Raw genomic sequence first — 14,309 nt, 5'->3', positions numbered from 1 at the left:
AAATATTTGTCGAAAATCCATCCGATTTTTGCTATTCTAGTATGCTCTGCTGGCACTTTAGTGCGAGTTCTGTGATTGATTATATTTTTAAATTGTAGCTTTGTTACTAGTCTACATAAAACCGATGAGTTCCCGCGATCTGGTTACGTGGACATGATTTAAAAAAAAATAATTGTCGAAAATCCATCCGATTTTTGTTATTCTAGTATGCTCTGCTGGCACTTTAGTGTGAGTTCTGGGATTGGTTATATTTTTAAATTGTAGCCATATTACTAGCCTATGTAAAACCGCTGAGTTCCTTCCCCCTGGTTACGTGAAAATAATATTAAAAAAAGTTTTGTCGAAAATCTTTCCGATTTGTACTATTCTAGTATGCTGTTCTGGCACTTTAGTGTGAGTTCCTGGGTCAGTTATTGTACAAATGTATCATTTTATTACTAGGCTTTGCAAAATCGACGAGTTTCCACTTTTAAATAACCTTTTTGCATATTTTTTTTTGGTTAAATTTTTGTCTATTTATTTTATCTATAAATTATTTTTTAAGTTTATTTCGCGAGAACTATCACTGAAAACTATTAGGAACTTCAGATATTAGCTAATTACACTAATCAATAGCTTTTTTTTCAATTTTGTAGAAAATGATCTGCTGTGTGAAGTTAGCAGAGCATTATTTCATTCTGCTTTATCTCCGTGAAATCGCCAGAACTATTCCTGAAAACTATCAGGAACTATAGAACTCATGTGCATGCGAATAGAACTCTCATTTTTTAGTGCTCTGCTGGCAAATGCTATGCTAAGTTCACCAACATGAAGTTCATTCCACATTTTGTACGTAGAATCATCAGGTGGACGGTATACTACTATAAATATATAGTATGTTATTAAAAAACCGGAACGAATAACTTTCGCTTGTTATGAACTCTTATTAACGAAAATTATTAATATTTTTCTACATCTACAATTTTGCGCTGAAAACATACTTTATAATATAAAAAATACGAAATCGGCAACACAGTCTTAGATTCATGTGTCCTGCAACACTGTTTATGATAATAATGTCAGTCTTACTCTTTTGTCATTGTCACATGTCAGAACTCAGATGTGTGGAAATTATTTTTATGTACACAAACATTTAATATAAATATTTATTATTCTAAGTGTATAACCACAATAAATAGGAAAATATAGGATATTATTTTAAACCTTGTATAAATAAAATGTTTTTAAAACGACGAAATCGTTGCAAACGATATAGGAAAGTTTGAAAATGGTACGCAAGTGAAAAAAGTTATTGGAAATGTAAAGTGTAAAATATAATTACATGAGCTACAAGCTTTTTATTAATGAATCTAAGATGAGTAAGAACATAATTTATACAGTAATAACAGCTATTTTATTTCTCGTTATCTGGATTTATCGTATATCTAACATTGAAACTAATAATGCAATTAATATTCTGAAACAAAACAACATTTTTATTATGAAACCGATCATCGAACCAGCCAATACACTATGCCAGAGTAAGTTAAAACAATATTAATTATTTATTTAGATATTTTAAGTTCTTCAACAATATTTTATAAGTAGAGATACCTTTTTTTTTTTTGTTTACGAGGGGGAAACCTTCAAAAGGTACCCAGTGTCGTGGGAGCGACGTAGGGTTATGTGGGATTCTTACCGCACTAAAACCCCCCTGGTGGCCGTCCTCGGCGCTGCGTAGAGGGCTCCGGGATCTCCAAAGGAACGCAACCGGAGCCCTCTTAGCGCGTTGCCCCGTCGGGCTCCGCCCAGGTGAGCTTGGCGCTCGCCACACCGGCTGGTGCGTACGACGGTATGCGACCACACATACCGCCGTCCTTCCCGGGGCCGCTGGCTGGGCGGTTCGAGCTCCCACTCTTGCCACCCGCAACCCCGGAAGCCCCCTTTTAGTCGCCTCTTACGACAGGCAGGGGATACCGTAGCCCTATTCTGGTCCCGAAACTACAGGGACAAAGTAGAGATACCTACAGATAAAATTACTTTACATTAAATAATTCTTGGTTGTAGTAATATTTTTATAGAGATGTTTATACATCTATCCATGTTTATACAAAACATGTGTGATTATAGAGTGAGTGCTCTGTCACTTCTGTCTGCCATAGTGGTCTGATAGGCAGAGGGTTTTGGGTTTGATCCCTGGCTAGACAGAGATCTAAATGAGAAATTTTAGATTTCTGATGTGTGTGTGTATTTCTCTTCGTGTGTTCATGGGATTTACAACACAGAAAAAGATCCTAATGTGGGCTATGAGTGTAGAAAGCATATTTATTATTTTTTTTATTTTTAGTAGGTTTTCCACATAATTATTAATCTTAATACCAATTTATATTTCTTAACTCTATTGCAGGTAATCCATTCATAGTTATTATTGTGACTTCATATGTAGGACATGTGGAATTGAGGAGTGCACATAGAAGGGCAATGCCTCAGGAGTATTTAAAATCATTCAATACTACAAGAATATTTTTACTAGCAAGAATACCTAAGACAGAAAAGTAAGTTAAACATCATCTATTGTAAATATTGAGTACAACTTTACATATATTGCTTTACAACTTTACATTTTATTAGAATTTTAATTTAGTCCTAAAAAGTAGCAATGAATTTGCCATTTTTTTTTATAATATAAGAGTAGCAGACGAGCATGCAGTCCACCTGATGGTAAGTGGCTACTGCCGCCCATGGACATCTGTAATCAACCCCAGATAGGATTAGATATTCCTACCTGAGGTCGGCCACAGATGCGCCGCTACCCCTGAGGATAAAGCTGGAACGCCTCAGAAAAGTCTGTCTCCCTTACCCCACCCTTCAAACCGGAACACAACAGCGCCTATCACTGCTGTTATTAGGTAGAAATAGGTGTGGCGATGGTGCCGCCAGAGTTGAACCACAAAGGGTTCTACCACCTTCCATTCTTGGCAGGGGTGCCATTGACATTTTATATCACTCTTTTTTGAAATTGCTAAAGTAACGATTTAATATCTAATTTTACAAAAAACAATAGTAGCACTGTTAACAACCAACCTTATATTTTCAGATATATAACGCAAGAAGCAATTGATAATGAGAGTCAAATTTTTGGTGACATCCTCCAAGGTCCATTTATGGAGAACTACAGGAACTTGACTTACAAACATCTTATGGGACTGCAGTGGGCATCTTCTGTCTGTGAGAAGGCTACATTTATCTTAAAAGTTGATGATGATATAGTATTTGACTTTAATAGAACATACAAATATTTGACAAGCATTCCAATTTCACAGAGAGAAATGTTTATATCAGGACATATTCTAAATAATACACTACCCAGGCGCCAGAAACAGAATAAATGGTATGTAACATGGGATGAGTACCCTAGAAGTAACTATCCTCCTTATTTCTCAGGATGGTACTACATAATCAGCCCTAAAATAGCAAAGGAGTTGTGCAAGGAGGCTATCTATCACCCATACTTTTGGATTGATGATATTTTTATAACTGGGGTGTTAACAGAGGCCCTTGGTATACAACTCAAAGAACTACCTATCAACTATATGCTAGAGTACTATGAACTGCTTGAATGCTGCCTAAAAGATATGATAACTAAGTCAATAAAATGCGATTATGTTGTTGGACCAAATGGAGGGAGAAATAATCTGATTGTAGAGTTTAATCAGGCTTTGACTAACTGTGATATGTGGAAAAATTGTACTGTGAGGACTTTGGATAACTCCTTAAAAAGAACTTGTGTAATGTATAGAGAAAGATCAATTTTTAGTGACGGACAGGGTGAAGTACGCTACATAAAATTGTATAATCTGCGCCAAACTACAAGTCCGCTCTGAAGTTAGTGTGTGCATGTGTCAGTCAGAGAGCCAATGCGGTTGAACACAACTACAAGCATATACTCTGTAGCAACGTAAGGTCACACTAATGCAGCTATGTATGTAATATATTGCTTTAATATTACAATGACTAAGTGCAAATACCATGTATTCGAGAATAATTTCACAAGAATCAATGTTACATTAAACTGAGGACATGTTTGGCACTTTTCAAGTGTTTTTTCTGTAAATAAGTCAATTTGATGAATTTTTGCACTTATGTCAGTGTAATTCTAAAGTTGCAACATTCATAAAGGAATTTTTAATGAACTATAATGACGGGTTAACTAATAATAGTCAATTTTAATTGTAAATACCTATATTTTATAAATCATTAATGTCAACATAGAAAGTGTTATTGTATAAGAACAACATGAAACAGAATTAATATGGCACATTACATATTAAAGGTAGTAATAACAATTGTATAACGTTTCTAACCAAAAATGTAATTAAACTAATAAGTTAAAATGCTTCATACTGATGTCAACATTGTATTGATAAATCAATTTAATATTTAGAAATTTACCAAACATTTGATTAATATGTTATTCTACTTCCAAATTATAGTAGTCTAATTCAAAGTATTATACTAAAATTATTACATATAAATGAAGCTAATCATATAAATAACCAATTTTCGAAAGTATGTATGTTTTGTAAACACCATTATTTTTTTTTTTTAAGTTAAGTTTTAATGGTCTTGTGATAACAATTAACAAAAAATCATCACAGACATGTCAGTCAATACAATTCTTACAAAATTAATTGAGCAAGTAATGTAACAGTATTTTATTAAATTTATAAAATGACATTTATTAACTTGTTGAAAATGCTATAATTATACTAATTCCAAAATGTCTCTAAATTTTTTTCTATGACCATATCCATTCAAAGTACTACAATGCACCAGATTGATCACAAAATTGATAAAATATATTTTTCAATGAACTTAGAGAATCTATTAATAAAACAATTGATTTATTACTCTAAAATTAATACTAAATAAAAATTATTTAAGCGATGGCTAATTATCATGATTCCAGCCATGCATTGGTTACCGAAATCCCATTAACAATGCAGTCTTTAAAACCCTTCATGACATAACTCGACTGAAACCAAGTTGCACTATCATTAGACTCGATCTCATCAAAATTATGTATCGCACTTTCCTGCAACTTTAATTTATCTAAATCTTCACTAATAACATCTCCGAACACTTGGAGATCATTGCAACATGACAAACTTTCTTTGTTTGGTGTACTGAAGTCTAGAACGACAATCTTAGCGCTCCTAGGTATTCTGCAACCGCTAATGTACACAAAACTATCACCACATACCACATCTTGGTTGCTGCTCACTTTCTTCTTCAAATATATATACATGTTCGTTGGAGAAATGGTGTCAAAGAACACTTTGCTCAAACTCTCTGATGTCACAAGAGTTCTGAAAAATAAAAGGGTTGATTGCAATTTTTATTTGAATATTATTGATATAATACTTTTTTTGGCATGTTTCAGGAATATGAGAGCAAATTTTTACAACAACACATCTACAAGTACATATACTTGAAAGACAATCCTTATTAAATGACACTGGGTAAAGTTTACAGGAGTGATTTAAAGTTGCAATATTTAAAAAAATCATGTTCAAAGATTCCATTACATACTAACATACCAACATACATACGTCTGAAGCTAATAAAAGTGTATTAAAAAAGCAAAATCTCACTCAATTGTTGGATTGAAATATTTTATATTTAAATAAATACTTTCAATCCAACAATATTTTTTTATTTTTTGTAAATATTTCAAGTCACCGTCAAATTCACTCTCCTGTAAATTACGTAATGTCCCTTAGTAAGATATACCTTTCAACTGTCAATATTATATCATACCAATGTTATTACATTTTTTTTTGTTTTGTAATATTATTATTACTTTTTAATAAACATGTCAGGTAATGTACAATCACATGTACAGGTTCTATTACTTCTTAAAATTATGCAAATATTTTATTTATGTCTTACTTGAAAACACTCCGCTGAATTTTCTGATCATTGGCAATATTGGTGGAATGACATTGTGGTTTATGGCACATGGAAGGTAGGAGGAACCTGTACATCTCTCTACACGTGATGGGCGTTGCTCCCAGAGCTACACATACTTCTGATGGTATGGATGCTCCATCTATCTCTTTTAGAAGGCTCTAGAAATAACAAAATATATGTACTGGTATAAATAGTTAAAGCGGAAAGCTTAAAAAACTAAGCTACAATTTAACTTTAAAATACTAATAGTTTTACTAGTAACTTGCAAGGTAGTAGAACTAGTAAAGTATCACGGGAGGCGTACCACTGCCATAGTTATTTAAAAAAAAGAGAAGTAATTCTTATGTTTAACTGGAAGGAGACATTGTCAGCTCACCACCATACAAAGTGACCACCATGCTCCTCAGAAATAAGGTTGTTGGAGTAGTGGGAGGAGGAGAAAATAAAGGTTGAAGGTGGTAGAACCCTTTGTGGTTTGACTCCGGCGGCACCACCGCCACACCTATTTCTATCTAATAACAATGGTGCTAAGCGCTGCTGTGTTCCGGTTTGAAGGGTGTGGTAAGGGAGACAGACTTTTCCGAGGCGTTCCAGCTTAGTCCTCAGGGGTAGCGGCGCATCTGTGGCCGACCTCAGGTAGGAATATCTAATCCTATCTGGGGTTGATTACAGATGTCCATGGGCGGCAGCAGCCACTTACCATCAGGTGGACTGCATACTCGTCTGCTACTCTTATAAAAAAAAATAACACATATACAATCGTCTACAGGTAGGCCCCCTGTTCCATATGGCACTTATATCACGTTCTGGGACAGCAGTGATCACCTATCAGGTGCTCAATGGTGGACTACATGCTCATTATCTACATTACTGTTCAAAAAAGTTCAAGTTAAGTTAATTATAAAAACTTTATACCTTCAAAATAAAGTCCAAATTTTCCAATGCATTCGATGCAACACGAAAATGTCTTTCAGACTGAAAACTGTCCTTCTTTTCCGGGCTTTCCTTCTTTTTATTTATAACCTGTTTAAGCCACTGGTATGTGTATGGTATTTGCAATCTTTGATAAGCAATAAACTTTATTAATTCTGCCACTATATGTCCACAGGAAATTGTAGTTAACTGATCACCAATATTTAGATCTATAGTCATAGGCTTTAAATTACCGCCAGAAGTCATGTTATTAATTAATTTAACTTAAACAAAAAGCTCGAACTTCGAAATATAATCCGAGCAATGGGCACTTCAAGTTCGTCACTCACTCGTCAACATGTAATTTGAATTTTTAGCCGTTGGACGTAGTTTTTTTTTTATAGTCTACGTTACGTTGACATTGACAAAGCTGACAAATTCACATTTATTTTTTAAAACTATGGTGCCTTGGATTCTGTTTCATTAGGAATGCAAGAACTTGTAAATTAAATCAATAGAGTACAAAGACTTCTCCACTAATTTTTAAAAATAATCTATACATGGAGCCCAAAGAGTATAGTAACCTATATAAGAACTTCAAAAAAGGTGCAAAAAGAGCTCTCATACGAAGCCGGCGATGCATTGGCGACTCCTCTGTTGTTGCAAATGTCTATAGGCGGCGTGAATTACTTTCCATCAGGTAGCACATCTGGCTAATCGTCAGGTTGTTTCCATGTATTCCTACCACCACCACCAAAGAATCATAATTTTGATTTATTTTACATTTATGACTCGTTTATAACCATTTCTTTTTATAGCGACCACTGTGCAATGATTTTGTAGTGTTAAGGCATTCACTTAATGTGAAAAATACAGCAACGCAATTGTACTAGTTTATTTTTTAATATTATTGTAAAACACCATAAACAACAATTATCCAAATTCAAATTATTTTCCAGAACAAAATACTTCTGTTTGAAATATGTTAACTATGTCAAATTAAGAATTTTTGCAAAGCGTTTGAGAATTCTATAAAAACATGTATCGTGTAAAAAATATCGTTCGCATTCGTTTAAGTGGTCGCCATTTCTCTATTAACTGTCGACAATACGCCAAGGAAGTTCGATTTGGCCCCGATGTCAGATCACTTATGCTACAAGGTGTAGATATATTAGCTGATGCAGTGGCTGTAACAATGGGCCCAAAGGGGCGTAATGTTATATTGGAACAGGGTTTTGGACCACCAAAGATAACTAAAGATGGAGTAACTGTTGCCAAAGGTATAGAACTAAGGGATAAATTTCAAAATATAGGTGCGAAACTAGTTCAAAATGTTGCTAACAAAACCAACGAGGAAGCTGGTGATGGCACTACTACTGCTACTATACTAGCAAGAGCGATTGCAAAGGAAGGATTTGAGAGCATTTCGAAAGGAGCTAATCCTATAGAAATCCGAAAAGGTGTAATGCTCGCAGTTGAAGCTGTTACAGAAAAACTAAAAGAAATGTCGAAAGAAGTGCGTACTTCTGAAGAAATTGAACAAGTGGCTACAATTTCAGCAAACGGTGATCAAAACATTGGAAAATTGATAGCTGCTGCAATGAACAGAGTTGGTAAAGACGGTGTTATTACTGTAAAAGACGGAAAAACGCTTAATGATGAGTTGGAAGTTATTGAAGGAATGAAATTTGATAGAGGCTTTATTTCTCCATATTTTATTAATTCATCTAAAGGACCAAAAGTTGAATATAACGATGCTTTAGTGTTATTCTCCGAAAAGAAAATTTTTACTTGTCAACAAATTGTACCCGCTTTAGAGCTGGCTAATTCACAAAAGAAGCCTTTGATTATAATTGCTGAAGATTTTGATGCAGAACCATTATCAGTACTTGTTGTGAATAAATTGAAAATTGGATTGCAAATAGCCGCAGTAAAAGCCCCTGGATTTGGAGAGTACCGCAAAAGTTCCTTAATGGACATGGCTATAGCTACAGGTGGAGTGGTGTTCGAAGATGATGCTAATTTAATTAGACTCGAGGATTGCTTACCTGAAAGTTTTGGAAAAGTTGGCGAAGTTTTAATTACAAAAGATTACACACTTTTGTTGAAAGGCAAAGGAGATAAAAATGATATAGAGCAACGAGTTGATCAAATAAGATCAGAACTCGAAGACACTACAAGTGAATATGAAAAAGTGAAACTTACGGAACGCATATCTAGATTAAAGTCTGGAGTAGCTGTTTTATATATTGGAGGAAGCAGTGAAGTTGAAGTTAATGAAAAAAAAGATCGTGTTTCTGACGCACTTAACGCCACGCGTGCGGCTGTAGCTGAGGGCATAGTACCAGGAGGCGGAGCGGCCTTATTACGATGTATACCTGTTTTGGAAAAAATACAACCGGCAAATTCTGATCAAGCCATTGGAATTGATATTATCAAAAAAGCATTAAGAACACCTTGCTTAACGATAGCTAGTAATGCTGGCTTTGATGGTTCTGTCGTAGTGTCAAAAGTTGAAGGCATGGAAACAGATTATGGATATGATGCTCTTAATAATGAATATGTGAATATGATTGAAAGAGGCATCATAGATCCAACGAAAGTTGTAAAACGAGCGCTAACTGATGCAAGTGGTGTTGCATCGTTATTAACCACTGCTGAGGCTGTCATATGTGAATTGCCTAGTAAAAAAGAACCTCCTCCTAATGATTTTGGTGTAACGGGTGTTTATTGAAAACGTTGTCCTGTTTTAAAGTAATTCTTGATATTTTACTTACTAAACTCATTTTTCTTTTCAAGTTTGCATCTATTTATTTGTAATATGATTAATGCGATGGAAATTAATAAAATTAACCTTGTATTCAAGTATACAGTGTTTTTAATATCTCCATAATTTAATGAAGCACACAAGTGAAAGCAAATTCAAATGCGTTCGACTTCATGATAACACAAGGCTAAAGCCACGTAATAAATAAGTTGTGAAGCTTTGATTAATTTGTTAGCCCAAATGATTGTTATGACAGGTGAAGAACATGTTGACAAAAAACCAAGAAGCTACGGCTATTAAAAATATTAAAAACGAGTCAAATTGTCACTTGTCAGTTTTGAAGTTGATTGCTGATTGATTGTTATGCTTATGGCGCGAAAATAAACCACAAGTGCCTTATATTTTTATTTCGTGAATTTTTGTATTATATTTTAGTGTAATGTTATAATGTTAATGACATATGTGTTATTTGTGTAATTAGGTGTTTAAAATCTGTTTGATAAAATTGACTACAATGTTTAAAGTTTCCTACAAGGTAGTATAGTGATTATTCAATGTGAGAATAATTTGTCTAGATTCCTTGTGAGAGAACTGGTCTATTGGCAAATTTTTAATTTGAACTCTGAATAATGACTGACGTGCTTTCACCTAAGCCAAATATGGAGATCGAGAATAGTTTTAATAATGTTCCTAGTAATAGTGATCATTTAACCTCAACTGACAAAAAATCGAGTGACTCTGAAGATGACAATGAAGTTTCATTTACGAGAATTAGGACGAAATTAAAACAGTTCACGGACAGCGACACCGATACTGATAAAGATGTTAATAAAAAGAGTAGTTCTCAAAAATCGAGTTCAGATGAGAGTAGCAATGCACAGATTTTCACTTACAAAAAGAAGTCCCGTATCAAAAGTGTTGCTAACAGTGAAAGTGACAGTGAACAAGGGGAAATTGACCACAAGGAGCCTCTAAGTACCTCAAATAATTATGATCTTACAAGAACCAAAATTAAGAACAAAAAGTTGCAAGATAAATTCAAAAAATTAAAAAATCCCACCAAAAGTTCTGTGACGGAAATTGTTGATGAAGCACCTTCTGATTCTGATGCTGACAAGCCCAGTAAAGAGTCAGAATGTTCTGATGCTGAAATATCTTGTTTAAACATAAAGCAGGTATGGTTATGTATATCTTTACAATATAAAAAAATGTTGAAGGAGATAGAACCCTTCATAATATGTTGTGTTCCTGTTTTCTGGTTTGAAAGGAGTGAGAAGGGATATATATTATGATTATTAGGCAGTGATAGCCTAGTGGTTAAGAAACTCAGCCTCTCGATCGAGGGGTCAGAGGTTCAAATCCCAGGCACGCACCTCTGATTTTTCAAAGTTATGTGTGTATTAGAAATTAATTATCACTTACTAAATGGTGAAGCAAAACATCATGAGGAAACCAGCATACCTGAGAGATTTATAAAAAAATCTCAAAAGTATGTGAAGTCTACCAATACGCACTTGGCCAGCGCGGTGGACTATGGCACAATCCTTCTCATTATGAGAGGAGACCCGTGTCCACCAGTGGGACAGTAATGGGTTGCTAATCATGATGATGATTATGGTTATGTCAGGCTTCCAAATTAGTCTTTAGTACACCCGAAATATTTAAAAACAACGAGTATTTCATAATTAAAAATAAATAATTGTATTGTCTAACAATCAAAGTAATTTTTATTCAGATTCTTAATTGCCTGAAGTTTATGTAATTTAGGATTATAATATAGTTACTTATATATTTTTTTTTAAAGCACATGGAGATTAAGCCATGTACCAAACAAAAATTTTGATAGGTAGTCACTGTCGCCTATATAGGGACATCTGTAATCACCCACAATAAGTCGCCCAAATACATTAGCATACCATCTTATGGATGACATATTTCCAAGCACAGGAAGACTTAAAAAAAGAGTAGTCCAGGACCTACTCAAATGAGATTTTAGAGGGCATGTCACAGGACCTGTGCCTCGCATAATACCACTCGCCCTAAATTTTGCTGAATGTCCATAGGGACAGATTGCAATAGCATCTGGTTTAAAAAAAAACCTTATATTAATTTATACAAAGTGTATATGATAGTTTGGTTTTAAGCCTTGAAACGTTTGCTATAGCATTTCATAGACAGCAACTGGCATTGTAAGAAGTATGTATAAGGCTGGTTGTAAAAATCCTTTGCAATACAAGTTTTAATAGCTAATATTCTTAACTACTAAAAGTATAATAGAATGTTGAATCGGTTTTATTAATATGGTAAATATTCATTTTCAGAAATATAGTAAAAAGCCCAGTGTTAACTTATCTTCAATATGTGATCCTGATGCATCAGACGAGGAAAGTAATATAAATAAATCTAAGCCACAAAAGTCCAAGCCAAGATCTACTAAGCTCACTTCACCAAAGGCAGTTAGAGTAAGTATAAAATTCATTAGCCATCTATAAAGGTAGAACCCTCTGTGGTTCGACTCTGGCGGTACCACTGCCACAACTACTTCTGCCTAATAACAGCTGTGTTAAGTTTGCTGTGTTTTGGTTTGGTTTGGTTCTGATTGAAGGGTATGGTAAGGAAGAAATAGTTTTCTGGGGCATTCCAGCTTAGTCCTCAGCAGTTCAGCAGATCTATGGCTGACCTCAGGTTGGAATCTAACCTTATCTGGGGTTAATTACAGATCTATTGGTGGCAGTGGCCACTTATCATCTGGTGGACAGCGTGCTCGTCTGCTACTCCTATATTATATAAAAAAATAATTATGATTCGACAAAAACCTAAAATCTTTATTTGCCAGTCTAGTGTTGGACATTTTTCTTAATTGATGCAAAAATCTGATTTTATTAAATTATGAAAGTATTTTATTTCTTTCTCATTGTATACAATTGATCATAGTAAAACATGAACATTCATTTAAGAAAAATTGTTAATTATCCAACCCAAATATAGAACTAATTACAAAATTAACAAAATTGTAAATTTAATTGTAACTTAATATTAAATTAATATAAATATTTCAATCCCTGCACTTTTTCAGATGTCTGCAAAACAAGCAATGGAGAATATGCATAAAATAAAAAGTGAATCTAATCGTATGTTAAGAGAAAAGGAGGTTTCCCTACCGTATCATAGACCAAGGGCACTAAATCTTAAAGATATCATGAGCAGACGGAGACCTGCGGTGACTTCTGATGGGAAATCCTTGCCTATTAAAATGAATAATGAACAGTTACAACAATATGCGTAAGTGGAAAATATTGACATTTATTCTAGTGTCTAAATTTAGGAACTATTTTTAAACTAATGTGTTTCGAGCTTTTGTATATGCCTCATACTTTAGCACAACCTGCCGCCCAAATGGCTTGATGGATTATAACATATGATGTCATTGGATTCATCTAAATTGTGGGAGTGACATAGACTACATTACTTTTCTTTGTGGTTAATTATTTTGAAGCTATTGGGTTTTTGGTTTTGATAGTAATTCTCTAGTTAATGTATTTCTAATGTTGTTCCATACAGGTTATTATTGGAACAGAGACAAAAAGAAATGATTGAACTCTGTAAGAGTGACACAGAGGAAGACGAGGAAAATTGTCCAGAAGAAAACTCTGCAAATGATGTACAGAAAATAGAAAATGCAGACATGAATGAAAAAGAAATAGATAGTGAAATAAATCCTAACAAGGAAGACGTTGATAGTCCTTTAGATATCAGCGATAAGTTATATGATGATCTTAGTACAGAAATTACGAATAAAATTAACGAAAACGTAGACGAAAAAGTAATTGAAGAGTCAACAGTTGTTAATGAATCGAAACCTGAAAATTCTTCAGAACCAACTCATGAAAATGATACAATTACAAAAGCAAGAGAAGAAGAAGCTATGGATGTAGATAGTGAACCATGTGAAGATACTTCAACGTCAATTCCTGTAAATAAAAATACTGAAGAAGATAGCGAAGTTGTTACTTTACATTATGAAACTGAAAAGACTGAATCTTTAGATATTCAGGACAAAAAACAAGAAGATATTGTTGATAAAATTGATGAGGCTATATCAGAGGAAGAGAAAAAAGATGATTCAATTGATGATTTTTCTGAAAACGATTTTACTATGGACGATCTTGATAAAATCATTGAAAAGGCTGAAATTATGAATGGTATTCTCAATTAACACAATGAATTATTCATAACATAATAATTAATAATAAAATCTTAACACTAAATGTATTTTCTTTTCAGATAAACTAAGTAAACTTCCCATAAAGATAGATGCAACATTGGAAATAAAACCGAAGCTAACAGGCGCTCCTGGAACATTTATAGATTTAGATGATGACTCTTCAAATTCCCAGAAGAAGCTCACAGGTGTGGAGTTATTAAAAGAGCGATATACATACTTCGCTAAATTGCAATCTAAGGAAGATATGGAAAAAGATAGGGAGAAAAAGTAAGCAGTTTTCAATATATTTTTTTATAATATAAGAATAGCAGACAGGCATGTAATCCACCTGATGGTAAGTGGTTACTGCCCACCCATGGACATCTGTAATCAATCCCAGATAAGATTAGATTCCTATCGGAGGTCGGCAACAGATGCACCGCTATCCCTGAGGACTAAGCTGGAATGCCTCGG

The 14,309-nt window shown here is 34.0% G+C and overlaps 4 protein-coding genes across 5 annotated transcripts in view; 3 read left to right on the top strand and 1 right to left on the bottom strand.

Moving 5' to 3' along the window:
* Positions 1 to 1,080: 1,080 nt before the first annotated feature.
* LOC140742808 (beta-1,3-galactosyltransferase 5) lies at positions 1,081 to 4,764 on the top strand. 2 transcript variants are annotated; one of them, XM_073073826.1, is made up of 4 exons: positions 1,081 to 1,438; positions 1,489 to 1,520; positions 2,387 to 2,534; positions 3,077 to 4,764. In XM_073073826.1, the coding sequence occupies exons 3-4, from the start codon at positions 2,461 to 2,463 to the stop codon at positions 3,861 to 3,863; spliced, it is 861 nt and encodes a 286-aa protein (XP_072929927.1). In that variant the 5' UTR covers positions 1,081 to 1,438; positions 1,489 to 1,520; positions 2,387 to 2,460; the 3' UTR covers positions 3,864 to 4,764. The 2 variants fall into 2 exon arrangements, with proteins under 2 accessions (XP_072929927.1, XP_072929926.1); XM_073073825.1 differs by having other exon boundaries at positions 1,081 to 1,520.
* Positions 4,765 to 4,841: 77 nt separating this feature from the next.
* LOC140742809 (uncharacterized) lies at positions 4,842 to 7,251 on the bottom strand. Its single transcript, XM_073073827.1, has 3 exons — positions 6,868 to 7,251; positions 5,932 to 6,110; positions 4,842 to 5,348 (listed from the first exon to the last, which is right to left on the bottom strand). The coding sequence occupies exons 1-3, from the start codon at positions 7,129 to 7,131 to the stop codon at positions 4,937 to 4,939; spliced, it is 855 nt and encodes a 284-aa protein (XP_072929928.1). The 5' UTR covers positions 7,132 to 7,251; the 3' UTR covers positions 4,842 to 4,936.
* A 528-nt stretch (positions 7,252 to 7,779) lies between these two features.
* Positions 7,780 to 9,732, top strand: LOC140742807 (63 kDa chaperonin, mitochondrial-like). The gene has a single exon (XM_073073824.1). The coding sequence runs from the start codon at positions 7,904 to 7,906 to the stop codon at positions 9,596 to 9,598; it is 1,695 nt and encodes a 564-aa protein (XP_072929925.1). The 5' UTR covers positions 7,780 to 7,903; the 3' UTR covers positions 9,599 to 9,732.
* Positions 9,733 to 10,044: 312 nt separating this feature from the next.
* The window catches only part of Enoph (enolase-phosphatase E1), a 33,590-nt gene continuing 29,325 nt past the window's right edge, over positions 10,045 to 14,309 (top strand). Inside the window, exons 1-5 of the mRNA XM_073073823.1 lie at positions 10,045 to 10,806; positions 11,953 to 12,093; positions 12,708 to 12,913; positions 13,193 to 13,833; positions 13,916 to 14,123. Coding sequence (XP_072929924.1) covers positions 10,261 to 10,806; positions 11,953 to 12,093; positions 12,708 to 12,913; positions 13,193 to 13,833; positions 13,916 to 14,123 — 1,742 coding nt within the window. The 5' untranslated portion in view covers positions 10,045 to 10,260. The remainder of the gene's footprint in view (positions 10,807 to 11,952; positions 12,094 to 12,707; positions 12,914 to 13,192; positions 13,834 to 13,915; positions 14,124 to 14,309) is intronic.

Source organism: Epargyreus clarus, unplaced genomic scaffold, assembly GCF_041222505.1.
Source record: "Epargyreus clarus isolate Ecla_fem2 unplaced genomic scaffold, WU_Ecla_fem_2.2 ptg000006l, whole genome shotgun sequence".
NCBI lineage: Eukaryota > Metazoa > Arthropoda > Insecta > Lepidoptera > Hesperiidae > Epargyreus > Epargyreus clarus.
This window is presented reverse-complemented; position numbering and strand designations above follow the sequence as displayed.

What these genes read in the sequence shown, in the direction of transcription:
- LOC140742808 (XM_073073825.1), top strand. Translation starts at nt 1,322, where the DNA reads ATGAGCTACAAGCTTTTTATTAATGAATCTAAGATGAGTAAGAACATA. An exon ending in AGCCAATACACTATGCCAGA is followed by an intron (nt 1,521 to 2,386) that starts GTAAGTTAAAAC and finishes ACTCTATTGCAG; the next exon opens with GTAATCCATTCATAGTTATT. An exon ending in AGAATACCTAAGACAGAAAA is followed by an intron (nt 2,535 to 3,076) that starts GTAAGTTAAACA and finishes TTATATTTTCAG; the next exon opens with ATATATAACGCAAGAAGCAA.
- LOC140742809 (XM_073073827.1), bottom strand. Translation starts at nt 7,131, where the DNA reads ATGACTTCTGGCGGTAATTTAAAGCCTATGACTATAGATCTAAATATT. An exon ending in ATTTGGACTTTATTTTGAAG is followed by an intron (nt 6,111 to 6,867) that starts GTATAAAGTTTT and finishes TGTTATTTCTAG; the next exon opens with AGCCTTCTAAAAGAGATAGA. An exon ending in ATTCAGCGGAGTGTTTTCAA is followed by an intron (nt 5,349 to 5,931) that starts GTAAGACATAAA and finishes TTTATTTTTCAG; the next exon opens with AACTCTTGTGACATCAGAGA.
- LOC140742807 (XM_073073824.1), top strand. Translation starts at nt 7,904, where the DNA reads ATGTATCGTGTAAAAAATATCGTTCGCATTCGTTTAAGTGGTCGCCAT.